General features: G+C 52.3%; 2 protein-coding genes and 1 long non-coding RNA gene across 4 annotated transcripts in view; 2 read left to right on the forward strand and 1 right to left on the reverse strand.

Annotated features, from left to right (window-relative positions):
* Window positions 1–2,160, forward strand: part of ATP6V0D1 (ATPase H+ transporting V0 subunit d1) — a 99,985-nt gene extending 97,825 nt beyond the window's left edge. Inside the window, exons 5-8 of the mRNA XM_051975014.1 lie at window positions 126–203; window positions 445–621; window positions 932–1,009; window positions 1,214–2,160. Of these exons, the coding sequence (XP_051830974.1) occupies window positions 126–203; window positions 445–621; window positions 932–1,009; window positions 1,214–1,375 (495 nt within the window). The 3' untranslated portion in view covers window positions 1,376–2,160. The remainder of the gene's footprint in view (window positions 1–125; window positions 204–444; window positions 622–931; window positions 1,010–1,213) is intronic.
* LOC127547910 (uncharacterized) overlaps window positions 1–27,413 on the forward strand; it is a 351,717-nt gene that overhangs the window by 207,767 nt on the left and 116,537 nt on the right. The window lies entirely within an intron of this gene.
* Window positions 3,643–15,983, reverse strand: HSD11B2 (hydroxysteroid 11-beta dehydrogenase 2). Its single transcript, XM_051975013.1, has 5 exons — window positions 15,532–15,983; window positions 6,716–6,928; window positions 5,182–5,367; window positions 4,884–5,021; window positions 3,643–4,576 (listed from the first exon to the last, which is right to left on the reverse strand). Exons 1-5 carry the CDS (start codon window positions 15,788–15,790, stop codon window positions 4,209–4,211), a joined length of 1,164 nt encoding a protein of 387 aa, XP_051830973.1. The 5' UTR covers window positions 15,791–15,983; the 3' UTR covers window positions 3,643–4,208.

Genomic DNA, 27,413 nt, shown 5'->3' on the forward strand with positions numbered 1-27,413 from the left:
GACCAGAAGGGCCCCGCTCCATGGCCCCCAAGCACTCCCCAAATGTGAGGCGGGCCAGTAGGGATGGAACAATGGAAGAGAATGATCAGCTTATCTCTCCCCCCCCTCTGATGTTCTGTTTCTAGGCCTACCTAGAGTCTTTCTACAAGTTCTGTGCTTTGCTGGGGGGCACCACTGCAGATGCCATGTGTCCCATCCTGGAGGTGAGTGCCTCCCCGCCTCCCCCAGCTCTCTATTCCGTGGCCACAGGGAAGCCTCTATACTTAAGCCCTGCCTTTCCCCTCAAGGCCACCCCCCAACGTCAGGGAATCATCCCAGAGGGAAGGGGAGTAGGGGAGCCTGGCTAGCCCCCGTTGGGAGACCAGATTTACTAAAACAGTCTGGTCCAGTGCTCACGAGTTTGCCATTCCAACCTCACTCCCAGTGTATGTTTGTCCATGCCAGTTTGAAGCTGACCGCAGAGCCTTCATCATCACCATCAACTCCTTTGGCACTGAGCTCTCCAAGGAGGACCGAGCCAAGCTGTTCCCACACTGTGGGAAGCTCTACCCTGAAGGCCTGGCCCAGCTGGCCCGGGCTGATGACTACGAGCAGGTCAAGACTGTAGCTGACTACTACCCGGTGAGTAGGGGTAGGGGAGCAACTGCCTCCCACCAGTGCCAGGGGCCCCAGCTCCTTCCCCACGCCTCCACCCTGAGAAAACAGTGAAACCCCCTTTTTATTTCATCACCTTTCCTTCTCTCCCTTTCCTATCTTCCTATGCCATTGGGCCCTATCACTCAAGGCCTGGTTCTGACCTTCACTGGCTTCCTCTGCCACAGCTTCCTCCTTCCTATCTTGCAACCAGGGTCAGCCCCTGCCTATCGCCCTTCTCCACCTCCCCCCACTGTGATTTCCAGCCTTCACATAACCCTCATTATTCCCCTTCTAGGAATACAAACTGCTCTTTGAAGGGGCTGGCAGCAATCCTGGAGATAAGACCTTAGAGGACCGATTCTTTGAGCATGAGGTAAAAGGATGTTCTGTGGCCCATCCCCCTTCCCTCTCCACCAAAATACAGTTTTCCTGGCCGAGGGGAAGGCGCCGGCCCAGGGCCGGGTGGCCGTTTGAGCTGGGAGCCTCTGCCTTTCCTGTTCATGACCTCCATTAGTCTCAGTCGGGGGTACCTGCCTGGGCCAGCGCCTCGGGCTCACCCCTGCCTCTGCCCTGTCAGGTGAAGCTGAACAAGCTGGCCTTCCTCAACCAGTTCCACTTTGGCGTCTTCTACGCCTTCGTGAAGCTCAAGGAGCAGGAGTGCCGGAACATCGTCTGGATCGCCGAGTGCATCGCCCAGCGCCACCGGGCCAAGATCGACAACTACATCCCCATCTTCTAGCTCCCTCTTCTGATCCGTTTACTAGTCTTTGGCCATTCCGTGAGGCCCCCTGGGGAAGCACAGTGGGGCTCTGTGTGTATGGGCCCTTGTGGGCCCTTGGTACTGGGAGGGTGTATCTGTCACTGTCCTGGCTTGTTCCATATGCACCTAATGCTGATGAAGCAGGGCTCCCCCTTCTTTCCCTCCCCCCACCCTTGCCCCCGACTTTGGCCTCGGGAACTATGTCAGGGCTGGAATGGTGGGACCTAGGAGCCTGGTCATCAAAGCTGAGCCCCCACTTCCCACAAGTAGCCTCGGTAACTTCTGTGTTGTTAAAAACCCCTGTCCTGAGAGAGATGATACAGAGGTACCCCGTGCTGATGTTTACAGCTGTTAAAGGCGTCTGAGAAGCATGTGGTCACTTTGATACCCTCTTCTTCCCCCTCCTTCAGGAAAGCCATCTCGACTGCCCCACAGGTTAGATGGCTCTGCCAGCCCCTTTCCCCATCCCCCATGGAAAAGTGGTAGTAGGTGTCAGAGGCAGGGGAGTACTCTGCATCGCCATCCCCCTCCCCAACATACACGAACCTGTGCATATAGACACCCGTACCCAGGCCTCCCCACCAGCACAAGCCAGGGCACTGGCTCTGGACACTAAGGAGCCTTTCCCTCTCCCTCAGCCAGGAGGCTTTGATACAGAGGTCGGGGGCTGTTCGGGCCTTCCTCTACCCACTGGGGTATCTCTCTTCTCCAATTCACCCTGAGTTTTTGTGTTTCTCCTAACAATAAAGCTGCCCGTTCTGTGAGTCCAGTGTCTTGTTCTTTAGCTCTGCCAAGGCATGTGGGCTCAATGTAAGTACTGCACTCCATCGTGGTCCCTGGCCCGAGGATCTGAGACATCCCGTTGGGCACCCCAGCCTCCTTTCTGAAGGTTCTGAGTCCATGGGATATCGAGGAGGGAAAGGTGTCTACCTCTAAAGGAGCCTCCTTACCTCCCTGCCCAAACCAGTTTAAGATGGAGATTCCCTCATCTGCCATCACACTTTGTCCCATACAGGGAGAAAGGGCTTTTTCCCCAGAGCCAGGACCATTTCACTGCTGTGGTTTGTCCTGAAGCAAATGCTCACCTCCTGTGCCTGGAGCAACCGACCAAAGGTCTCAGGAAGCTGTGGGCTAGGGGTGGGGGGCAGGCCCTGCCTCTGGCCTGGGGAGCAGGGTTGTCAGTGGCTGGCCAAGGGCAAGGACTGGAGCACCTCCCCTGCTAGGAGATAGAGACAGGAAAGACCTGTCAGTCTGGCTCTGTCCTCTCCACCCTGAAAACACCTCACCTGGCATCGAGCCGGGTACAAGCTCTCCCAAAAGGGCCCTGATGCCCACAAAGAGCTGGGCACCTGAGTTAAGAGCAAGGCTGATAGAGAACCTTCCACAATCTTAATGGGAAAGAATCTAGCTAACCCCCATTTTCCCCCACCCTCTACAAGAGCCACATTCCCTGTGTCCCTTAGTGTCACATACACCTTCCCAAGCACCCTTAGTTAAGGGGTCACCCAGACCCTGGATGTCCTCAGGCACCAATCACCAGTATCCCACAGCACCTGCCACGTCAGACCCCCCAGAGCAGGAGCATCAGGCTTGCCCAGTTACACTTGGACAGAATACAGGGAGGCTCTGGGATTCCCTGCCAGTGAGATTTACCGAGTGCACCAGCTGCCAAGGGATAGGTAGGCAGGGTGCAGGGCCAGAACGTTTGGGTCTGGTCCTCTCCCTGATGCACAGAGCACCACGACCACAAAGTGCCCCGCCGGCTGCTGAGGACTCACAGATCTGAACAGATCAGTGAAAGGGTCTTCTGATGCCGCCTTCCTCCCGTCTCATCTGTTCTGTGGAAGGCTGTCCCACAAGAGGCTGAGCTTAGTCAGATTACGACCAGAAGGGCAGTCCCAGCCTGCCTAAGTCCAGGGAGAGGCTGATCCCCTAAAGACACAAGTCCCGCTAAAGACTGCGCAATGAGGTGCTAGGGGAGATGGGAGAATCCCTGCCTTCCTGCAAGCTAGCCAGCACCCCCACAAATCCCGGCCATTAGAACCCTAGTCCCTCCTGTCCACCCAGCGACAGCCTCAGCGACACTCACAACCCCTGCCGGGACAGCACCATCAAAAGCGGACACAGCAGCCGCTCCCTGGGCAAGCCGCTTCCTCCTGATTGCCAGGAAGGAGGGAAGGAAAGAGAGGGAGGGAAGGAGGGAGGGAATGGAGAGGAGAGAAAGAAATAAAAAATGCTTGGACCACTTGTAGGAGAAATAAAAATTCCAGTTTATTCATGTATTTTCAAAGTGACAATCAGTTGGGAGGGGGTGATAGAGAGGATACAGCCGAGCCTGCAGCTCTAAGGAAGGATTCTAATTCTTGAGCCAGCCAAGATGTGGTTGGAATTAACCCTTCAGATCCCAGCACATAGGAAAACCTTCCTTTGGTGGAGATTTGGCCGGGCCCAGCCCTTGGGGTCCCTCCGGCAGTTCTGAGGGCTGGGCAGGGAAGAAGGCTCTGGAGACACACTCGGCGGGAGACAAGGCAACATCTGGATCTGCCGGCCGTGCCCACACGCTGAGTCGGGAGGCGAAAGGAGGGAGAGTCGGAAGGGACCTTCCTGGGAGGTCATTGGCTCCAAAGCGGCTCCTTTATTAGAAGGAAGGGGCTCGGAGGGGGATGCAGCGTCCGAGGTCCCGCGGGGAGAAGAAGGAAGGCTGAGCTTCACACCCGACCTTCTGACTCCCGCTCTCTCCCGAGCTTTCACTCGTCCCCCGCTGGGTCCGGGGCAGGCGGTCCCCCCGCGGGCCCTGGCCACTGTCCCGGGGTCACTGGGATTTGGGCTGGGTCTGGGTGAGGGCCGGCGGCCGCAGGGCCCGGGGCAGGGAGTGGTTGATAAAGAACTCCTGCAGGAAGCGGCGCCGCATCCCCTCGGGCAGATAGTAGTGAATGAAGTACATGAGCCCCAGGCCGCGGCCCAGGTAGTAGCGGCCCTGGGGCCGGGTGGCCAGCAGCGCGTCGGTGATGGCCTCCACCACGGGGCTCAGGTCGGCCACGGCCAGACGCAAGACGCGCAGGAACTGGCCGTGCGTGTGCTCGATGTAGTCCTCGCCGTAGGCCTGCAGCAGCTCCCCGGGCAGGCTGGCCACCAGCAGCCGCTTCCGCCGCTCCCAGAGGCCGGGGTCCTCCATGGGCGCTGCGGGGGCCGCGGCAGGGGTTGGGCCGGGCTCCTCCCTGACCTCCCCCCCACGCAGAGCCACCCCCTGGCGTCAGATGGGCGGTGCTGGAAGGCCCCCAGAGGTCCCCCAGGCCGACCCCTCCCCCCCAGGAACATCCCTGAGCCCGCAGACAGCCATCGGTGAAGGGGCAGGGGGGGGGCCCAGCCCTGTCCGGGGTCCCCGAGACCTCCCAGACCCCCCTCCCCACCGCGTAACTGAGCAGCCCTCCTCCAGGAGCGGACTCTGCCAGCCCGGCCCCGCCCTCACCCATCCTGGGCTCCGCACCTGTCCTGAAGCAGCCCGGCTGGATGACGCTGACCTTCACCCCCCAGGGGAGGAGCTCGCTGCGGAACGTGTCCATGAGCAAAGCCATAGCTGCCTTGGAGGCCCCGTAGGCGGCCAGGCAAGGATACGGCATGTCTCCTGGTGGGAAAGGACCCGCGTGTCTCCGAGCGGGAAGGCAGGCGCGGGACACCGTCCCCTCCTCCCGGCCCTCCCGCCCCCCGCGGGGGCCCTCCCTACCTGCCGGGCTGCCCACGGTGACCCTCCCGGCCCTCCCGCCCCCCGCGGGGGCCCTCCCCACCTGCCGGGCTGCCCACGGTGACGATGCGGCCCCGGGAGCGGCGCAGCAGCGGTAGCAGCCCTTTGGTCAGCTCCAGAGCGCCGAAGAAGTTGATCTCCATGCAGCTGCGGAAGGTGGCCACTGGGGACAGCTCCACATCGGCCACTATGTCATTGTAGCCCGCGTTGTTCACCAGTCCCCAAAGCCCTGCACGGGAGGAGGAGGGTCACGGCCAGCCCGGCCTCCGTCCTTCCTGCGCCCCGCCTCTCCCCCTCAGCCACCTCACAGGTTCCGGCCCACCTGGGGGGCCCTTCCCTTCCCCGATGCTTATCTGCCGGAGTCGCCATAAGCGCTCGATGGTGCGCCTGCGCAAAGCCACCACACCACACATCCTCCGCATTTTCTGGACCCTCTCGCTTGTGGATCGCACCCGCGCTCCCATAGATTCGATGATCAGCACTCCACCTTCCTCCTGAGGCCCCCTTCCCCGCCTCCCCAGACAAGCACTCCTAGAGTCCCACTGGCATCTCCAACTAACTGTCCAAGTTGGGATGCGCATCTTCCTCTCCGACTCACTGTCCCGAGTTACCCTTGCAGGCGCCCGGGTTCCTAACCTCCCAGTTCTCTCCTCCTCTCTTCCCCTCCCAGCTTTTACCTGGTCTGGGGCTGTCCGCGCTGCCTCCTCAGCATCCCTGGAGTCTGTCCCTTCTCTCTAGTCACGCTACAACCATCCTAGTTCATCCGTCCTAACTTCTCTCCTCACCTGCGCTATTACAATCGCTTCCGACTTGGTCCCCCGACTTCTACACAGCTACCAAACTAATCTTTCTGTAGCTGGAATCTGACCGTGTCACTGTCTTGCTCAAGTATCTCCAGTGGCTCTCCATTGCCTCTAGGATCAGACATAACTTTTCTATTTGTCATTTAAAACCCTCCCCAGCTAGCTCTGGCTTATCTTTCCCGGATCCCGTGACTTAGAATAGTTTTAAGGTTTAAGAGCCTAAAGCTACACTAAGACTTTTGGAACATCCCTTCACAGTCTCTCCATTCTAGTCAAATTGATCTGCTCTTCCACTTCCTTCTTTGATCCCTTTGCAGAGGCTATTTTTCCCAGCTTGAAATGGTTTTCCTCTTTACCTCCAATTCCTAGAACCCACAACTCCTTTCAAGGCTAAGCCAAAGTCATTCGGGAGGCCTTCCCTGGATTGCTTTAGCTGTGAATGCCCCCCCCCCATTACTTTGTATTTATTTCGCATATGTCCTGCATTTACTGCATCTGTGAACATACTGTACAACCACTTCCAGGAAAGGGTAAGCTCTGAACGTGGGGACCATCTCACTGTTGTATTTGAATCCATATCCCCGAGCACTATCTCTATATTCTCTATATCCAAGACATAGTAGGTATTTCATGAACGCTGGCTGATTGATGGGTTTAACATTCCCTAATTAAGCCCCTTCACTGGTGAGCCCACTCCTGACCCCTCCCTCTTCTCCACCTGCCCTCCACCCTTCATTTTCTTTTCTCTCAAGATCACAAAAGGGAAAGACTGACCAGAGCGGGTAGTTTGGGCCTTAGTGAGTTCCAGGGCACGGGTGATGTCCCCAGGTTTGGTCAGGTCCATCTGCAATAGGGTCAGGCGGGAGGAACAGGAGGCCCGAAGCTCCTGGGCTCCTTTGCCCTCTGGATCCAATACTGTAGCCAGCACGGTGAAGCCCATGGCATCCAGCCTTTTGGCTGTCTCCTTCCCAAAGCCTGAGTCACAGCCTGTGGGGCAAGGAAAGAATTATTACTGAAGGGGCAGAGCCGGCAGCTTCTGGCATTCAAGGTTTATATGGGTGTAGGACATATGGCTCTGGTGTCCACTGGCCCCCATCCCCAGCAGTCTTCTCCACAGCAAAAGATAGCATTTATGACAGTCCAAGATCTATAGAGCACTTTACAAACATTTTATTTGATCTTCACAATCACTCCGAGAGAGGTGCAATTATTATCCCCACATTACAATGAGGAAACTGAGGTAGGCAGCAGTGACATGATTTGCCCCAGGACCCTCCCCTATAGCACTCTCCATGGTTCCTGATCAAAGGAGCACCCACTCTTCTGGGTCCCCACAGTGTAGGTTTTCCACCCCCTCCCTAGAAGAGCTGGATCCAAGGCTGGACTTGAACTCAGGCCCTCCTAACTCCAGGGCCAGTGCTCTATCCATTGCACTGCTGCTGTGGCCAAACCCCCTACTACCAATGCAGATCCCTGAAGCACAGAGGGGACTATGTCAGTTGCCCTGCTTCTGTGACTATGGCCTTTAGAATAAAGTACCAGGTTCTTGGCTCGGCATTGAAAGCTCCAACATTCCTTGCCATGCTGTTCTCTTGCTGTTCTCTATAAGTGGCATTCCATCTCCACCTGCCATGACTTGCATTGGTCACAAGCCCTTCCTGGAATGCCCTCTGCCCTCACCCGGGCTTCCCTCAAGTCATGTCACCTTCCCCATCCCCTCAGCTGCCCCTATTCTCCTCCGCCAAAATTTGGGTCTCATATGTTGTATTTCTTTATCTAGGATCATACGAGTGCCAGGCCTGTGGTCAGGAAGACCAGAGTTAACATCACGCTGTGTAACCCTGGGCCAGCCATTTTTTCTTTTGGTCATTATATTCCCCAGTGCCCAGCATAGTATCTGGTCAGACCAGGTACTTAATAAAGTCTTTTTACACCCAATAGCAAGTCAGAGCTGGAAGGCACCTTAGACATCATCTATCCCTTCCTCTACAGATGAGGAAACTGAGTCACAAGGAGGAGAAAGAGTTTCAATTCAGCGCTCTTATGTCTGTATAACACTATCCCCAGGAAAACAATGTCTTCCTGCCAGAACCAGGCCAGTCTCTCTTTCCCTTCTCCCTGTATCCAAAGGAGAACTAGACATTCTGAATTCCTCCTCCTGCCCCTCACTGACCAGAAGCAGGGCGGGATGGGAAGCAGAGAGAAGGTCTTGGTAGGGAGGCGGGAAGGCACTCATTAAAAAGTCCCAGGCCACCCTGACGGTTTTCCCCTGGAGATCTAAAGACTTCAGCTCTGGCCTGTGTCACCCTCGGCCATGGCCATGGAAATGGGAGAGTGGAGAGCTTAGGAGCCACTGTGCTGGCCCCAAACCGCCGGACCCTCCTCTACATAGAGCACCCTCCATGGTTCCTGACCAAAGGAGCCCCCACTCTTCTGGATCCCCTCAGTGTAGGCCTTCCACCCCCTCCCCAGAAGAGCCTAGCCAAGTACATGATCCCTGGGGCCCAGGGACAAAGTCTGGCCAAACCGTGTAGGGCTGAGAGCTCACACATATCCAAGGGCTTCTGTGAACCACACACAACTCAGCAACTCAACACATTTATTTGTACCTCAGCACGTGTACACACACGTCCACATACACTCTCCACCACCACCAAGAGCTAGACCCAACTTCAGACATAATTGCTTCCTAATTGGTCTTCCTGTCCCTGTGTATTCAGAATAAGCTGCCAAATTATTCTCCTGGGGTCTTTCTCCCCCCTTCCCCCCCCCCAGCCCCTGGGGACAATGCCTGGAACAAAGATGCTTAATAAATGCTTGTGGGTCTTCCTAATGTACAGTTTTAATCGTGTCACTCCTGCTCAAATCCTTTCTGGGGTTCCCCATTGCTCAGAGGATAAAGTGTAATTATCTCAGCTTTGCATTGAAACTTCCCCAGTCTGAGCGCATCCTAGCCTTTCAGCGCCCCCCTTTCCCCCCAATTCATTATCAACCAGAGTTACTCTAGAGTCACAGAACCGGGGCCCAAAGCCAGAGGTGCTGGATTTGAATCTCCGCTCTGCGACCAGAATGCCCCGGAACGAGGCACTTTCCAGAGCCGCGATTCCGGTCTCTAAGATGAGGCGGTTGAACCTGAGAGGGTCTTTAAATTTCCTTCCCTACGGAAAATGCAGTGAATGAGTTCTTTGGAGGCGGCCCTCTCCCCGCTCCGCGGCGCTCGGGGCGCAGCCTCCTCGGAGCGGAGGTGAAAGCGTGGGTCTTGGGCCTGGTCTCTTTGGTTCCCTGCTCTGGTCCAGCTGGTCCCGGCTGAGTCCTAAGGGGCCTCTCCGGGCCGATGTCCAGCTCGGGACTTGGCCGGGACGGAGGAAGGGAGGGAGGGGAGAGAAGGCGCAAGGACAGCCAGCAAGGAAGAGGAGGAAGGAGGAAGGGAGGGGAGAGGAGGGGGCGGAGTGCGGCTGGACACGGGGGGGTCCCTTAGATCTGAGAAAGGAATGTGTCCCACTTTGGGAACCAGCCCCGAGAGGCTCGGGGAGGGAGGGGGGACGGGTCTCTCAGCCCCCCCTGGGGTTCCGACAGGGTGACCCAGCCCGCCTCTTTTCCCTCACGGCAGGGCTGAAACCTTTCAGCCTTGACCCCGCTCCCGACTTGGCCCTCTCGGCCCCGCCTCTCTCTGCCTCCCGCCACCGTCTGGCCCCGCCTCCCGGCCAGGCTCCGTCTGGCTCCCGGCCCCGCCCCCTCCCGTTACCTCGGGAGAACAAAGCCAGGCTCAGGGTTACCCAGAGCTTTGTCTGGGGCCCAGCAGCGTGCGGGGCTGCCACCCCGCCCCCTGGGAACCTGCGGCCCCCCGGCCGCGGCCCCCACGGCGCGCGTGAAGCTGGGTCTGTCCGCGGCCCGCTGTGTGGGGGTCTCTCTCCCCGTGTGCAGACGTTGCGGGACGCGCCGTCCGCGTATCCAGGGGCATGAGGCTGAGAGGAACATGGACGCAGGGGGACCTGGCCCATCCCGTCCGCACCCTGCGTCTTAGAGCCAGGGGACGGGGCCCAGAGAGGCGAGTCACTTCCCCGGTGTCGGCGGCTGGGAGGCGCGGGAGCAGATCCCCACCAGGGCCGCTCCGAGCTCCTCCACAGCCCCTCCTGCCTCCGCCTCCGCTGGGGGGGGCACACAAGCCCAAGGGTCCCTCTCCGTGGGCTTCCGCCCAAATGTCCACGTAGGAGTGAGCATGTGTGTGTCTGGGAGAGGGTCCAACTGTCCGGGGGCAGAATACGGGTGTGCAGGAATGGAACCGCTCCCTGCGGAGGGCCAGGCTCCCCTCCTCTCCAAAGGGGGGCATCCGCGACCTCCCGGTTCATGCCCTCACCCCTCAAACCGAGGCTCCTCTCCCCAAGCCCTCACCCCTGGCCCATTTGGCCGAGCAAAGGGGCAGCTGGCGCCTAATCCATCCTTGCCTGATGTTTGTGTGCCTGGCCGATTGGTCGTGGTGTACAACTGAGGTTGTGGGGAGCCCTGCCAGAGGGAGGAAGAGCGGACCCCTTTCTCTTCTCCTCTAGCGCTGGGAGGAGTTACCTGGCTCGGGGAGGTCTCTTTCAGGAGCCCAGGTAAGCGAGAAGATAGAATCGGAATTGTAAAGCAGAGAGAAAGGACTTTTAGAAACGTCCACTTCAGCCTCCTCACTTTGGTCATGAAAGGGAAGGGAGGTCCAGAGCAGGGAAGCAGGATGTCACCTAGGGTAGCCAGCCCCCGTGCCAGGGGACTCCTCCCATGTGCACCAGAGCTCCCCGTTCCCAAGACCTTCCCTCGCTCCCCGCAGCCTCCGTTCCCCCAGCTGGGACACCGATGAGCCTGGCGTCTCTAATACCCACCACCCTGGAACCACGGAGACAAACTTAGAGATGCCCAGGGGCAGCTAGGTAGGCAGCTAACGCAGACAGTACCAAGCCTGGAGTCAGGAAGATGAGCCTTCCCGAGTTCAAACTGACCTCGGGCCCTCCTTAGGCTCGGTGACTGTGGGCAAGTCACTTAACCCTGTTTGCCTCAGTTTCCTTATCTGTATAATGAGCTGGAGAAAGAAGCGGCGACTACTCCAGTATCTTTGCCAAGAAAAACCCCAAGTGGGGTCAGGAAGAGTCAGACAGAACTTAAAAAATGACTGAACAACAACAAAGAGGCCTCTGAGGCTTGTTTCTCACTGACCTGAAAGGAAACTAGCTGGAAAGGATGAGGGATAAGTGCTCCATACCATACCATCTAGTCGTGTAAGGGATCAGATGAGTTCCCGGATGTCTGTGGCTCTTCCAGGTCTGCTGGACTTCTCTTAAACCTTCCACATCTCTAGGTATTTGTTTGGACCAGAAATTCCTTGGAGTAAGGAATTCCCTCTGGGAAAATTCCCTTCGCTACCACAGATCATCACCTCCACTCCAACTCTGAGTCTGAGAGTTGTCCAGCCCCCTGGGGAATATCATGGTACACAACACTCGTCAAGCCCCTAAGGAAGCTCGCCATTATTACCCCCAAGCAATCAATGGGATTGCTGTTTTGTGGTTTAAGCCAGACCTACTGATTCCACATTACACCAGCTCCAGGTTCCACAGACAGGCAAAGTTGGTTTCCCATAGGGATGAGTCCCCAGAAGGGAAAAAGGGGCGGAAGGAAAACTTTATGATGCCCTCCATACAGCCTGGGAAATATATGGGCAGAGAAAGGGGGTCTGGTTTGGATACGGATGAAGAGATTCCCTCCCTACTTTTTCCTGAGCAAAGAAAAAATTAATTGCAGCAGCAAAGGGGATTTAAGGGCAAACTTCCCGACTACGCTGCCAGTCCATGAGGTAGGGCTTCTATCCAGGAGGCTCTCAAAATAGGTTTCAGTCAATTGTGAAAGACTCAGCCACTCTACTTAAGACAATGATCCAAGACAATTCCAAGGACCCATGATGAAAAAAGCTATCCAGAGAGAGATCTGATGAACTCTGGATGCAGATTAAATGCATACTTCTTTTCCTATCTTTATTTTTATTGTTTTCTTTCGTTTGGGTTTTCTTTTGCAACATGGCTAAGGTGGAAATATGTTTTGCATGACTTTATACATATAATTGAAATCAAGTTGCTTACCTTCTCGGATCAGGGAGGCATGGGAGAGAGGGAATTTGGAACTCAATTTTAAAAAATGGTTATTAAAAGATTTTTACATGTAATTGGAAAATATGAAATAGTAAAAAGCTTTTTTTTTTTTTTTTTAAGTAGGATGCAGGGTTGGTGCAGAAGATCTCATAGGAATGGACTCCCAAGGAAGAGAGTAAGTGGGTATCAGTGGATCTCCCTGTACATAAACTCAACCTCCGGGGCTAGATTTCTAGAAGCAAGCAATCCATCCCCACCCCACCCCCATCCATGCTGCTGATCTTTATTGGGAATCCTAGCCAAGCCAGAGTTTCTGGAGGTCACCATCTCTACCCAAACTCATAGGACCACCTCAGTCCACCAAGACCTTCCAAATGTGCAGACTCTTTCTCCTCACTTCTCCTTTTCTCTCACTCATTCCCCTCCTGAAGAGGCTGCTAGCATCTGGTAATGTTGAATTAGAAAGGACACCAGAAATCTTTTCTGAATAGGCCTTTTACAACATCTTCAACAAGCAACCACCCCCTCTACTTAAGTATCTCCCTTGACAAGCAAATCACTACTTAGCAAGACGCCATTTTAGGACAGCTCCAATCTTTAGGACCCCAAAGTCTTACCAGCATCCTTGCCTCCAGCCCTCCTTCTCCCCACCTATTCCAGAGCACACTCCACTTCAATTCCATTCAATTAACAAACATTTATTACGTATCTATCATGTACAAAGGCAGGGTGCTTGCTGCTGAGGATGCAAAAACAAATTAATACTACTTGCTTTCAGGGAGCTTACATCCCATTTTCAAGCTTCTGCTCCAAATCTTTCAATGGCTCCCCTCTGCCTAAAAGATAAAGTTCAAATCTTTTCACTGGGCTTTCGGGACTGTCTACATTCTGTGTCTTTTCTTTTCACCGGGCTTTCGGGACTGTCTACATTCTGTGTCTTTTCAACCTTGTAGAATATTTCTCCTCTCCTAAAATCCTCAGCCACAACCCAATCTCGCAACTGCTTATTCCCAGAATCATAAGATTTATGGATAGAATGAACCTTAGAATTCATCCAATGCAAGTCAAACTTGAACCCTTCTCTGACTCAAAGCCCAGTACTCTTTCCACCACACAATATGGCTTCCTTCTTCCCCTCACAACAGATCAAGTACCCTTTGCCCCACTAAGACCTGAGTCACTGGAGAAAGGTACCCAGGAAGCATAGGAGAGCAGCTGGTAAATCAGGCAGCACTTGAAAGGAAGAAGTAGCCTCCTTGCTCCAGGAGTCTGAGGCCAACTGGAGAGCCCTCTCCTTTGTCATCTTCCTCCATCCACCCACCCCCAATCCTAGTCAAGGATGAGGGACACTGTGAGCTGGTTCTCCATAGTCCTTCTCATCACCTCAGGCATTGACAGCCAGTGCCAGTCTGACAGGAAGAAGAAAAGTCCCTTGGGCCCTCTCCCCTTCCGTGTCTACTCCCCCCTTTCTGTGGATAGATTTATTCCCATCTCCAAACAAAGGAAGCTCAGCTCAGCCCGGAATCTAGGAGGCACCTGAGCCCCCTGCTCAACCTCCTCCCAGGCCTCTGCCCACTCTTGGCCACAAACACTGTCCCTGATGGCCTTGGGGGTTGAGGTGCAGTTCTTATTTCTCCCACACAAATCCCTGACCCATCTCTCCCCACTGCTCCTCAGTCCTCACTCACGATAAGGTATCACTGAGACAACCAAGAATCCTGCAGCTGTCATCCCAGCGGCCCTCCCCCTCAAGTCTGGGCACCAGGCAGGACTGGGAGAAACATGGAGAGTTGGAAAACTAGGTGTAAATCCCACCTTCCACCAAAAAACTCAGGTGAACCTAAGCAAGTAGTTTCCTTTCCTCAGCTATGATGTTCTAAATCCTATGAAGCTTCAGCTTTCTCACCGTCAGCTACAAAGCCAAGCGAGACATCACTAATTCTTCTGCTTCCTCCACCTTGGATTTGCCCTCTACATTCCCCTCCCACCTCACTTCCTAAGAAGGCTGAGCACCCCAGAGAACAGAAGAAACAGCACCCAGTGATGTGAACATCAAAAAGTGTCTTTGGTAGTCTGGGGGTCAGAGCCCCATGTGCTAGGCAGGAGTAGCATGAACCTAAGAGTTCTCCTCACTCTTCCACTCACATCTAGGCAACCTATGATCCCTTGCCTCCCCTTCTCTTCCCATAGGTCACTGAATGGAGGGGATAAACAAGCCAACTTTCCAGACCCATCCAGTTCCAAAATTCTATGTCCTAAGGGCCCTTCCAATCTATGATTCTTATGGGGTCCAAAAATACTCAGAAGAATGTATATGTATGCATGCAGATACATCCACACATGTAACCCAGATTCCTTTCCCAAACATCTAGCTTACTCTGTCTGTCCATCTCTCCATGTTTCCCTCTTTATGGACAAGATCTAACAGACTTAGGTCACTCCAGAAATGCTGGAGAGCTAAGTGTTAAGAAAGTGAGACCCTTAGTTTTGGTGTCCAAACTGCTCCTCATGTGAGCTCCTGTTATATTCAAACTAGCAGAAATCCAGCCCTTAATTTACAGATGAGGAAACTGAATCCCAGGTGAAGGGAAGTGAGATACACACAGGTGGTAAACAGCAAAAGGCTGACTCCAATTCCAATATTTCCGTGAACTTAGTTTCCCTTGTTTTCTTTCATTTGCCAGCCTGGAAGCAATACCATTCACATGCAACTTCTGATTCAGAAGGCACCACTCTCAGCACTATTTTTCTTGATCGTGGGCACTACCAAATGAAAGGGAGTCACTGGTTCCATGCTCACCAAGACTTAGTGTGTGGAGACTGAAACCGGACCCCCTCCCCCAAAGTTCACTCCACCCAATGATAGTTTCAGTGTCCATTAAGCCAGAGCAGAAAGTTTGGCATTAGGGCACCCACCACGACTCAGCATCCCGTCATTGGGACAACAGGCTCTCTAACCAAAGCACCTCAATCACTTTCCAACTTTCCTGCTCCCCGCCCCCTCCCCAGCAAGTAGGGATTTAAAGAGATCCGAGAGAGCACTTCGTGGAGTGGAATCTCTCTCATCCACTCCAGAGACACGGGCAGAGAAGCTCTGGATACCTCTGGTGAGTTGTGTCCACTGGTCTAGAGAAAGCATTAGGATCGTGGTCTTTAGACCTGCAAAGGACTTCTCGTCATCTATTTTAATCCTCTTACCTTACAAATGAGGAAACTGAGGCACAAAGAGTTGTCGTGCCTCGCCCAAGTTCACACCTACTAAAGTAACAAAGTTCAGGATTAGAATCCAGATTTTTTGACTCCAAATTTCCAAAACACCACTGTCTCCCTGGCAAGCGGTCAGTTGCTCCCCCTCCTGTTTCGGGCCCCTCCGGGGACCTAGCCACTTGGCTACCGCCGGGTCCCCAGTGGGGAGGGGGAGGACAGCATGCGCCCCCGAGCGCCACACCCACTCCCGCACCTCCCACTCACCAGTGATGAAGACCACCTTCCCCGCTACGGGCAGCCTGGGCCGCCGAGCCAGTCGGGACAACACCAACCAGCCCGCGCAGGCGACCACGGCCACCCCGGGCAGCGTGGGCAGCAGGCGGCGACACAGCCAGTCCAGCAGGGCTAGCATTGCCAGGGCCCCGAGCAGCGCGCGGCTCAGGCGCAGGTCGGAGCGGAGCATCTGGAGCAGCGCGCGGCTGGCCACCAGGAGCCACGCGCAGCTGTAGGGCCAGCGCTCCATGGCCCGGGGGTGCGTCGGGTCCGAGCTGCACTGGCAAAGGGAGAGAAGGGAGGGAGGGGAAAGAAAGGGAGCGAGGGCGCGAGGGAGAGACGGGGAGAGAGAGAGGGAGGGAGGGAGGGGGAGGACTGAGGGCCGGAGGGTCCAGCCAGGCGGCAGGACGCACTCAGTCCCTCTCTCTCTCTCAACTCGCCCTCGCCCGCTCCCCCAGAGCTTTATAAAGGACAGAGGGGGCGGGGCCGAGGGGCGGAGCGGCCCGGGCCATCCGACCCCCCACCCGGGCGGCCTCGGACGCCCGGGGCCGCGGGCCCGCCTCCCCTGCCCCCCCTCCAGCCCCCGGCGGGCGGACCGAGCCCGGGCAGGTGCCCCCCTCCCCTTCCCCTGGCTCCTTTCCCCTCCCAGCCTAGGAGCTGGTGGCCGAGCCCGCCCCCGGCCCTGCGCCCCAGCCCGCCCGCCCGGCCGCCTCCCTCCCGCTCCCAGCCGGCCCCGCCTCCGCCCGCAGGGCTCGGCTCGGCTTTCGAAGAAGCCGGAACAAAGTTGACTGGAGGAGTTAGCTGTCCCACCGGGCCCAACCCGGCCCAGCCCGACCCGAGCTGTTGGGCCACCGCTTTCTCCGAGCTTCTCGCCCTTCGCGCTCCGCCTGCCGCCGTGGCCGTCCGTGGGCACCTGGCGCTCCGGACTGCCGGGAGTGCAGGCGGGAGGGATCTGTCCACAGCACCTAGCATGCGGACCTCGAGGCTGGGGGACCCTGGCATCCAGGCTCCCAGCACCACCTTTTGTATTCGGAGCGCCCCGGGCGCTGGTCAGGATGTTGCTCTGAGCCCAGCGTGGAGTTCTCCCCCATCCCCCGCTTCCTTTACCGGGGTCCCCATACGATCTTTCTTCCCCACCCCCCCAGTACACACACTTTCACTCACACACAGTTACACTCGCACACACCCACAGCGCTCACGCACATTCTCGCTCCCTCTACTCTTTCATCTCTTTTTCTCCCTCCTATCTGTGTGTCCTGTGCCTTTCCTCTTTCCTTGCGCCTTTCTCTTCTTTCTTCCCCCCTTTCACTTTCCCTCTCTTCTTTCCTTTGTCTTTCTTTTCTCTGTCTGAATGTCTCTCTTGTCTCTGTCTCTTCTCTCCGTCTTTCTATCTCTCTGAGTTTTTTTTTTTTTTCCTTCCCCTCCCTTTTCTTTTCTTGGAAAGGCACAGGTACAGACTTACATGAGCACAAACATATGACCCGCAGCGCCACAGCATCACACTTGTACACACGGTTAGTACACAGAAGTACACTACTTACACTATCGGGCGCCCCAGCCCCACCCCAAGACTCCTGAGAAAAAGCAGGATTGTGACAGGAGGGCATCCTGAGCCCTGGTGTGGCCCCTCGTCTAAATCCAGGCACTTACAGCTCATGCATCTTCTCAGAGCCTGGGACTGGAGTCTCCCTCTGAATCAGAACAATGCAGAGGAAAAGGGGAGAAAGACAAAGCCCCTTGGACACAACTGGAACTGATCTTAGATCTCTGCTCCCTTAAAAAAAAAAAAAACTGCTCAGGACTAAGGAGGGTATGTCTTCCCATAAGTCCTAACATCCTTTCTAGGTTTGTGATCTATATTTTTTGGACTAGAAATCTTGAAGGTCCCCTCTGGCTTTGACATACCATGTTCTGCGTCCTAAAATGCCTTCTACTTCTGCCATTAATAATAAAAATAGCTGACATTTATATAGCACTTTGGAGTTTACAAGACACTTTGCATATATTATCTCATTTGATGTTCTAGGGTCTCTTCCAGGACTAATATTCAATATTCTAAGGGTCATTCTAGTTTTGACTTTGTGTGACTCTATGAGGTGCCCACAGCCCCACTTTAACTGAACCCTTTAGCCTCCTTCCTCTAATTCACACTCCCCTAGATTGCACAATTCTGGACTAGAATATCTTCAGGGAAGTTGGAGAGTGGTTGGAAAGGGACAAGTGGTCAACAGTCAAGACAGGGGGTGAGAAGGAAGGGACCTTCAGAACTCCAATCTTCTCCCTCCTTCCCTGACTTCAGATAACTCCATCCTTGGACCTCCTCCCCTTCCAGTCACACAAAATGGCAAAATCTGAGGGAACCTTACAAACTTTGTATCCAGGTCTTTTCTAGCTCAGGACACCTTCTTGAGTTTAGTCCCAAAGGGGAAGAATGCTGCTAGCTTCAGACATCAAGGATACGGGATTTGGGGTGGGGGGGATGTTCCAGGACAGCTACCACTACTTTATGAATCAGACTTTCTGTAGAGTTTGATACCTATGTTTGTGCTCTGCACAGAAACGATTAAAAGAGGAGCACTTGGGCTACACTCTGCTGTGTCCTGCTGTGCCTATTAAAGTCAGGAAGCCCTCTTATTTTTATAAGAGAGAAAGAAAGGGAAGAAGCATTACATGATGCCTGTTATGTAGTAGATGGGTCAGCTAGTTGGTGCACTAAATAGAAGCACTAGGTTTGGAATTGGGAAGATCTGAGTTCAAATCCTACCTCAGAAATTAGCTGTGTGATGCTGGACAAGTCACCCCTAATTACCTCAGTTCCTCAACTATAAAATGGGGACACTGGAGAAGGAAATGTAAAGTCACTAGTAACTTTGCCAAGAAAACCCAATGAACTTTTGTCAGGGAGAGGCACTTTTTTTTTTTTTTTAAGTATTATAGTTTTTTATTTACAAGTTATATGCATGGGTAGTTTTACAGCATTGACAATGGCCAAACCTTTTGTTCCAATTTTTCCCCTCCTTCCCCCCACTCCTTCCCCCAGATGGCAGGTTGACCAATACATGTTAAATATGTCAAAGTATAAGTTAAATACAATATATGTATGCATGTCCAAACAGTTATTTTGCTGCACAAGAAGAATCAGACTCTGAAATAGTGTACAATTAGCCTGTGAAGGAAATCAAAAATGCAGGCGGACAAAAATAGAGGGATTGGGAATTCTATGTAGTGGTTCATAGTCATCTCCCAGAGTTCTTTCCCTGAGTGTAGCTGGTTCAGTTCATTACTGCTCCCTTAGAGCTGATTTGGTTCATCTCATTGCTGAAGATGGCCACGTCCATCAGAATTGATCATCATATAGTATTGTTGTTGAAGTATATAATGATCTCCTGGCCCTGCTCATTTCACTCAGCATCAGTTCATGTAAGTCTCTCCAGGCCTTTCTGAAATCATCCTGCTGGTCATTTCTTATAGAACAATAATATTCCCTAATATTCATATACCACAATTTACCCAGCCATTCTCCAATTGATGGACATGGACTCAGTTTCTAGTTTCTAGCCACTACAAACAGGGCTGCCACAAACATTTTGGCACATATAGGTCCCTTTCCCTTCTTTGGTATCTCTTTGGGGTATAAGCCCAGTAGAAACACTATTGGATCAAAGGGTATGCACAGTTTGATAACTTTTTGAGCATAGTTCCAAACTGCTCTCCAGAATGGCTGGATGTGTTCACAATAGGGAGAGGCACTTTAAAAGGATCTCATTTGATCCCTACAATATTCCTAATGAGGTGGCTGCTATAATTATCCCAATTTTACGCTTAAGGAAACCGAGGACGGGAGAAGTTAACTAACTTTCCCAGTCACAAAACTGCCTGAGAACAGGTCTCCTCGACTCCAGGCCAGTGCCCTATTTCCTTCATCACTTAGTTGGATAAGAAGGGGTTGGGGGGGGGGGGAAGGAATGGAAAGAGGGACAAACACCGGACTTCAGCGCCAGCTTAGAGGAGTCTGGGTATGGACACATCAACTTGGTGGGTCTGGCTTATTTTATGCTTTACGTGCATTCACTGTATATTGCTGGATGGCACAGGCTGAGTGAATGTCTCTGGGTGAGTGTGGAGGGGTGGGTTTGTGGGTATGTTTATGAAAACATGTTTACATAAGTACACCCACTCCCCACATTTTCCATCTCTGTTTCAGACTGATAGTTAACAAGCATTTATTAAGGACACTATGTTAAGTACCAGGCGTACGAAGAAAAGCCACAACAGTCCCTAGCCTCAAAAAGCTTACATTCTAGTAACATGCAAACTATAATGTAGAAGCAAAATACAGCGTAAGCCAGAAATAATGAAGGAGGGGGAGGAAAAGGGGGCTGAGAAGGATGCCCTTGCAGAAGGTGGGATTTGAGCTCACTATATCACCTTTACCTTTGCGGCTGAGGGGTATAACCACTAATTGCCCTATGGCGGTACTTGGATCCCTGGGCTTCTGATTTACTGTCTAGGCAGTAGCCTTTCCTGGTTACCCACCCCCCTCATACCTATTCAAGTCAGCCCCACCCCTCTCATTCTTCTCCACCTTTGCACTGAGTTTTCTGAAACCCTTGTCCAACTCTTTTTTTTTTTTTTTAAATTATAGCTTTTCATTTACAAGATATATGCATGGGTAATTTTTCAGCATTGACAATTGCCAAAACCCTTTGTTCCAATATTTCCCCTCCTTCCCCCCACCCCCTCCCCCAGATGGCAAGTTGACCAATACATGTTAAATATGTCAAAGTCTAAGTTAACTTTGTCCAACTCTTAACCAAGTCCCCTTCACGGGAAGCTTTTGCTCTCCCCTCGATGTGACTTTATTCCTATCTGGCATTTATATGTGGACATATTATAGTCTCCTTGAGCATCTCTAGCCCTCGTGCTCCTTATAACGCCTGCTAACTAATGTTTGTTGGACTGACTGTGTGAGTGTTTGTGTAAGTTTATGTGTTTGTGTCTCTATGCGCGAATTCTCGCCCGTATGTTCCTATGAATCTGCTGCGGCCCTTGCCCTAAGCGTAAATACGCCACTCCCCCCATGCTCCCTGCTCCCATCATGGCAGAACTCTGCCAAGGACCTGGGCATCTGTGCCAACAAGCGCCTGCCAGGCTTCTTGCTGAGAGGACTGGGTGCAGACATGAAGGGGGGTAGTCCTTGGGGCACATTGGCAGCACCTAATCTGATACAGAGCCCAGAAGATCCTCCCCCTCACTAGGCTCACTCTGCTCTTAGCCGGGGCCCTAGAGACAAAGGCAGGCTCGGCGGGCACTGCCGGATGCCCCGTGACCATGATCTCTTTTGCTTCCTGACTAGGGCAAGAGGCTTCTTTCTGCCTCCATGGTCTCCCGTCGGTGCTGCCGCCCCAGTGGCGGTCCCAGGTTTCGCCTCTCCAGGCCCCAGCCCCCTCTTCCTCCTCCTGGCCCAGCTTCCAGGGTGCCAAGGCTCTCTGCCAGGCCCACCCGCAGCACCTCCCCCGCATGCTCCCGTGCCACCCAAGGCAGCTTCCTCCCTGGCACCGGGTCCTGGGGAAGGGGCTCCCACCCAGAAGAGGGAGAGAGCTTGGAGCATGGGAGGAAGGGCAGGAATTAATCCTCAGGCCTTGGAAGAGGCGAGGTCTCATTTCCTCGTTGTCACGGGTGTGAGGGAAGGCGGCATGACGGGCACGTTGGAGGGAGACAGCATCACATAGTGACCAGGGAACAAGCCTCATAGTGGGGGAGCCAATCTCCTGTAACCCCCCATCCCGGGTCTCAGGCTCCTCGTCTATAAAAGGAAGGGTTTATTCCGGACCTTCCAGGCCAAATCAGATCCAGATCTCAGATCATCCACTGGGGGTTCTTAGCACGAGCGCCGCTCCTCCAGAACCAGGTGAGTCCCAGTGGGTTCTCCCCGCCCCCCACTCCCAGATCAGATTATAAGGAACACGAACAGATGCCTGCCAGGGAGCAGCAGAGCCCCAGAGACCGGCAGGGAACCTGAGGTCAGTGGGTGGGTCCTTTCTCTTTCATGGGGATTTGGGAGGTTCCCAGGTTGGTTGTAAATAGGCTGGGAGACAACCCCTCCCCAAAGGAGAGATCCAGAGTAATCTCTTCCGCAGATCTCCCGGGACCTCAGCCACACACACACACACACACACACACACTCTCACACTCACACACACTCACACTCATTCACACACACACTCACACACACATACTCACACACACTCACACCTCACACACACTCACACTCACACACACACTCACACTCATTCACACACACACACACTCACACACACACTCACACACACCTCCGTGTGCTCGGGGCTGGCAGCGTTTCTGCCTGAGGCTGCATGTATGTGAGCCTGGGTATCCAGGTCTGCACCTGCAAGTGTGCACTATCCCATGTCTATTGGTGTGCTTGTGGATCTGTGTTGAGCAGGTCTAGTCTAGCATGTACATGTTGTTTGTAAAACACTTTACATACGAACTCATTCGATCCTTGCCACAAAAGGCGCTATCACTATCCCCTTTTACAAAGGGGGAAACTGAGGCAGAGATTCAGTGATCTGCCCAGGATTTCTGCCGCCAGCAAATGCCAAACTCGGTTCTCCCAAGGTCAGGGCCACCTGACTTCCCAGCTAGCTGCCTCTACCGGGCGTCAGACACGGTTCCAAGGGAGTATAAGAAAGTCAAACCAAGCGCTACCCTCAAGGAGCTCACAGTCTGTAACAAAGAACAGAACACACAAAAGGTTACAGGCAGGATAAAGGGGAGAGAACTGCCTGTCTGTGTGTGTTTGTGCTGACAAAGGTCTCTCCTGTTAGTGACTTTGCGAGGGTGCCCAGGTGAGTGCTGGCAGGGCGTGAGTATCAGGGAGAGAGGCCTCGTGCCTTGCGTGGCTGCGTGTGCACTCTGTGAATGGGGCCGTCTCTGAGAGGCTTTGTGTGTGCCCCCAAGCCTCCACGTTCTCTGGGCTAAAAGCGTGGCTGTGAGGTCCGTGGGAAGTGCAGGCGTCTCGAGCCGTCTCCCTGTGAGTGTCTGATGTAAGTCTGCCTGTCTGTGTGTGTCTCCGTGCCCTCTGTGTGTGTGACTGGCTCACCCTGTTTCAGGAAGGCACCGGGGAACATTCCCTTCTCTGTGGCTCACCAGGTTCCTTGGCACTGGGGGCTGGATTCCTATGCCCAATAGCAGGGGCATGGTGCCCTCAGCCCTTGTGGCAAAATCAAAGGGCAAGAACAACATTGAACCAGAGATCGGGGAGGTCAGTTCCTGCTGAGGAGACTGTCTGTTCTTGTCTCTCTCCTCGGTCTCCAAGCTTCTTTTCTCAGAAAAGGACCCAGGACCCAAACCTATCTAGGACCTGAAGAGTCTATTCTGATTTCTCTTCCAACTTCAAAAGCCCACGTAGAAGACACCGTTCCTCCCTCGAGGAGCATAAGGTCTAGAATTTGTGGTTGTTTAATCATTTAGTTGCATCTGAGTCTTTGTGATTCCTGAACTTGTCCATGAGGTTTTCTTGGCAAAGACATCTGGAAAGGTTTGCCATTTCTGTTCCAGGTGAGGACTGAGGCGAATAGCTACCATGTGCCTGGTGTCAGATTTAAGGTCAGATCTTCCCAATTCCAAGTCCGGCGTCCTATCCACTGGACCAGCTGGCTTCCCCTTTCTCTAGAACACTGCAACACAATAGAGTAGAAAGAGGGATGGGGAGTGGGGAGAGATCTTGGTTGGAATCTTGACTCTGACACTCGCCATCTCCGTGATCAATAAGTGTCTCTGAGCGTTAGCTTCCTACCCATCTCACAGGGTTACTGTGAGGACCAGATGATGCAGTGTAAAGTGGTTGGTGAAAATTAAAGCCCTATTCAGTTCTAAAACACCCTCCCCTTTTCCTTCTTTGCAAAAGTGGGGGACTACGGGTGCAGAATGTAGCACTTACAATGGGGGTGTAGTGCATGTATAGAGCTTCTGGGACAGTAGTCCAACATAAGAGCAGTGCTTTAGAGAAACAGCCCCGAGCATGTCAACATTGCTCAGCTGGTTTCACTCCATCAACAACGTGTTTGAGGGAGAGAATCTTGAAGGAGCATCCAAAAAGCCCCATCACCGTTAGCTACTATGTCTTTGCCTCTAGTCTCTTGGAGGAACTTGGGGACCCATGAAGGAAGGAGAGCCTTATGTATTCAAAAGACTGAGAGCTCCGTGACATTTGGTCATTAGGATTTGAAGCCTCGATGCCTTGAGGAACAAAGAATGAACTTTGGAAATGACTTTCAAGACCCCGGCCAAGGAGCATCTGAGACAGACTCACTCTACATCAGTGATACCCATGGAGGTGGGATGTGCCTCGGTGGGACAGAAGAGACTGGGCTAAGTTGAGTCCGCCCTCTGGGGCCCAGTGGGGTAGGAATTTTATTGGTGGAGGGGAAGGAAAGGGGAGCTTTGGTACTCTATTTTTTCTGTCTTCAAAAATAATATCCTGGAGCAGCTAAATAGCACAGTGGATAGAGCACCAGCCCTGAAGTCAGGAGGACCTGAGTCCAAATCTGGTCTCAGACACTTAACTCTTCCTAGCTGTGGAACCCTGGGCAAGTCACTTAATCTCAATTGCCTCAGCAAAAAAAAAATAATAATAATAATAATATCCCTTTATAAAAGCTACAAGACTTTAAATGGGTAAATGGAAAAGACATTAGTCATAGACTTGTAGAAAATTGGGGGGGGGAACAGAGCTGCTGGGGGTTGGAGCCAATGGCAAAAGAAGGCATCCCTAAGTCCTGAAGCAAAGGGAGATGCAGCCTACCTCCTACTGTGGGAATGTGGCCAGAGCTTACCTGCTACACATCAGATGTGGTGGCTATGCTGGCTAGTTTTTCTGATTTTTTTCTCTTTTATTCTTCATTGCAGGGAATAACTGTTCAGAGAAGTAAAGAGTCCACAATAGATTTGTAAATGAAGATGATGTAAATTTTAAAAATGAATCAAAACACTGTATGTCAGTTATGGGGTAAGATAGAGTCAATAGAGTTTCAGGATGAAAGAAAGAAAAGGAATGATTGAAAGATAAACTCTCAAGGAAAGCTTCTGGACCTGAAAGATTTAGTTCAAAATCATAATTTTACAGATATGATTTCTTCTTCCTCTGAATGTTTATGTAGATGACCTGGTATCATTGGTTCTTTTTATGGGTTTATCTGAGAAAGGGTCATCCAACATATACTCATTATTTCCATTTCCTTATTTCCCACTCACTTCTCAGTCTTCAGGATTGGAATCTGACCTCTAACAGCACCATTCTCAAGGTTACCAGTAAGATCCTAACTACTAAATCCAAAGCTTTTTCTTGGTTTCCATTCCACTTGACTTCTCTTCAGATTTTGACATCGTCAATAGTTTTCTCCTCTTGGATTATCTCTCTTCCCTTGGCATCAGTAATCCCATTCTATCTTGGGTCTCCTTTCTCTTGTCTAATCAGTCCTCAGTTCCCTCTACTGAATTATCATCCTTTACCCTCCCACTAAATATGGGTATCCCCTAAGACCCTTTCCTAGAATTCTTCTCTACTCTACTCCACTCCCTCTTCTCTTCTCTTCTCTTCTCTTCTCTTCTCTTCTCTTCTCTTCTCTTCTCTTCTCTTCTCTTCTCTTCTCTTCTCTTCTCTTCTCTTCTCTTCTCTCTCCTCTCCATTCTCCTCTTCTCTCCTTTTCTCTTCTCTTCTTCTCCCTCTCCTCTTCTCCCTTCTCTTCTCTTCTCTTTCTCTCCCTCTCATCCATTCTTCTCTCCTCCCTTCTTTCCTCTCCTCTCCTCTCTTTTCCTCTATCTATATATGATCTGTATCCACGAAAATATAACTAACAGTTGTTGTTTAGTCCTGTCCAACTCCTATCATGAACAAATTTTTTTCCATGGATTTTTTTTTGGCAAGAGTAATCTGTCATTCTCCAGTGGATCACCATTTTTTGGTCAGAGCTCTCTACTATGACCTGACCATCTAGGGTAACCTTGCACAACATAGCTCATAGTTGGAGTAAGCTATTATTATGCAAGCCCCTCTGCCACAACAAGGCAGTGATTTAAGAGGGACTTTTTGTCGGGGGGGGGCAAATAGGGGTTGAATGATTTGCCCAGAGTCACACAACCAGTAAGTGTCTGAGACTCAGGTCTTCCTATTCCCAGGACCAGTACTCTTAACCACTTCACCAACTAGTTGCCCTCCTGTAACTCCCAACTGCTTCAATTGTGATTCTAAACCCCCACAAACTAAATGTGGGAGTTAATTACAACTTATTAACAGCAAATGTTTGATTTGTATACCTAGTTTATATACTTATATACCCAGGGTTACATAGAAGTTTTTTGAGTGAAAAAGTTGAAGAAGCTGTCATAGCTAACAATACTAGAGCAAGTAAAGAACAGCATAGAATCTATAGTATGCAGCCATAGTAGAGACTACTTGGCAAGACCTCTCATCTTTTCCCTCTTTAAAGGGATCCCTATCTGGAGACCCCAGGGAGTCCAAGTATAGACTAAATTTAGCCCTGAGAGAACCTGGCTTTCAAAGAGAAGAGTCAGACTCTTGTCTTAAACTCTCTGGCTCTTTACAGCCCTATCCTGGAGCTCCAAGGAGAACTGTATTTAAGTTTAGGTTTGGCTGATCTGCCTCCCTGATATAGGTAGTTTATCCAAGAGGCATTCAGCATACAATTATAGACCAGGTAGAGGACTGCTATTTATTTTCAATAAACAAAACAGGGCTTAGAAAATGGCATTGATACAGACTTAAACATGAAATAGCAACATACTAGCTCCCATTATCCTTTTCCAGGAGGTCGATACCTAAAACTTCAAAATTTGAAACATTTTACAGGACTGCTCAGAATCACCTTCAAAGTGTAATGTCTTCTGGCAAGCCAGGCCGAATGTCATGCTTACTCTGCTGTCAATGGTTGTCTCTTCCTACCAAAAACTATGGTAGCTGAAGGGGGTATCTTCAGCAGTGCAAACAGCAATTGGGGAACCCAGGAACACTAGACCCTCAAACTTATAAGATCAAACTCACAAGAAAGGCAAGAAATATCCATTTCAAAACCACCATTTGGTCACCTATGCTGAGGGAAAAGAAACAAAAATCAAAAGTGCCAGCCAAGAGCCCCAGCCCAGGCTCCTCTAAGCCCCACACATATTCAAACCCACCATAACTTTCAGGTCACTAAAGAGGCAGCGAGAAAGAGGAGAGGAGAGAGAGAGGAGGAGAGAAGTAAACAGAGAGGGGAGGACACCCACAGAATGATAGAGATAGATGGAGATGGAGAGGTAGGGGGGAGGAGAAGGGAATGGTGGGAAGAGAAAGAGATAGACTAAGACAGGCAGAAAGACAAACATGCACAGAGAGGAGAGGGAGTGAGGGGGGAGAGAGAGAGAGAGAGAGAGAGAGAGAGAGAGAGAGAGAGAGAGAGACAGAGAGAGAGAGAGAGAGAGAGTGTGTGTTAGAGAAAAGAAGGAGGAGCAAAAGAAGAAGGAGGAAGAGGAGGAGAAAGAGAGAGGGAGAGTGGTAAGGAGAGAAAGAGAAAGAGATAAACACACTAGGATTCTTTTTCCCTCTCTCCCTTTCCCTCTCTTCCTTCCTCCCCCCCTTTCTTTCTTTATTTCTCTCTGTCTGTCTGTCTCTCTCTCTCTCTCTCTCTTATACACACACACACACACACACACACACACACACACACACACACACACACAGATAGATGAAGAGAGACAGAGAGAGAAACAGAGAAAGACACAGCCAGAGAGAAAGACCACATTTTGGAGATGGGAAGGAACACCAGAGGATGGAGTCAGTCCTTTTTATGATC

Source organism: Antechinus flavipes, chromosome 2, assembly GCF_016432865.1.
Source record: "Antechinus flavipes isolate AdamAnt ecotype Samford, QLD, Australia chromosome 2, AdamAnt_v2, whole genome shotgun sequence".
Classification (NCBI taxonomy): domain Eukaryota; kingdom Metazoa; phylum Chordata; class Mammalia; order Dasyuromorphia; family Dasyuridae; genus Antechinus; species Antechinus flavipes.

Bases quoted from the DNA above. Each gene is read 5' to 3' on its own strand.
- HSD11B2 (XM_051975013.1), bottom strand. From the start codon at position 15,790: ATGGAGCGCTGGCCCTACAGCTGCGCGTGGCTCCTGGTGGCCAGCCGC. The intron at 5,368-6,715 runs GTCAGTCTTTCC...CCTCCCGTGCAG, and splicing joins GGCCCAAACTACCCGCTCTG to GGCTTTGGGGACTGGTGAAC. The intron at 5,022-5,181 runs GTGGGGAGGGCC...CTTTCCCACCAG, and splicing joins CACCGTGGGCAGCCCGGCAG to GAGACATGCCGTATCCTTGC.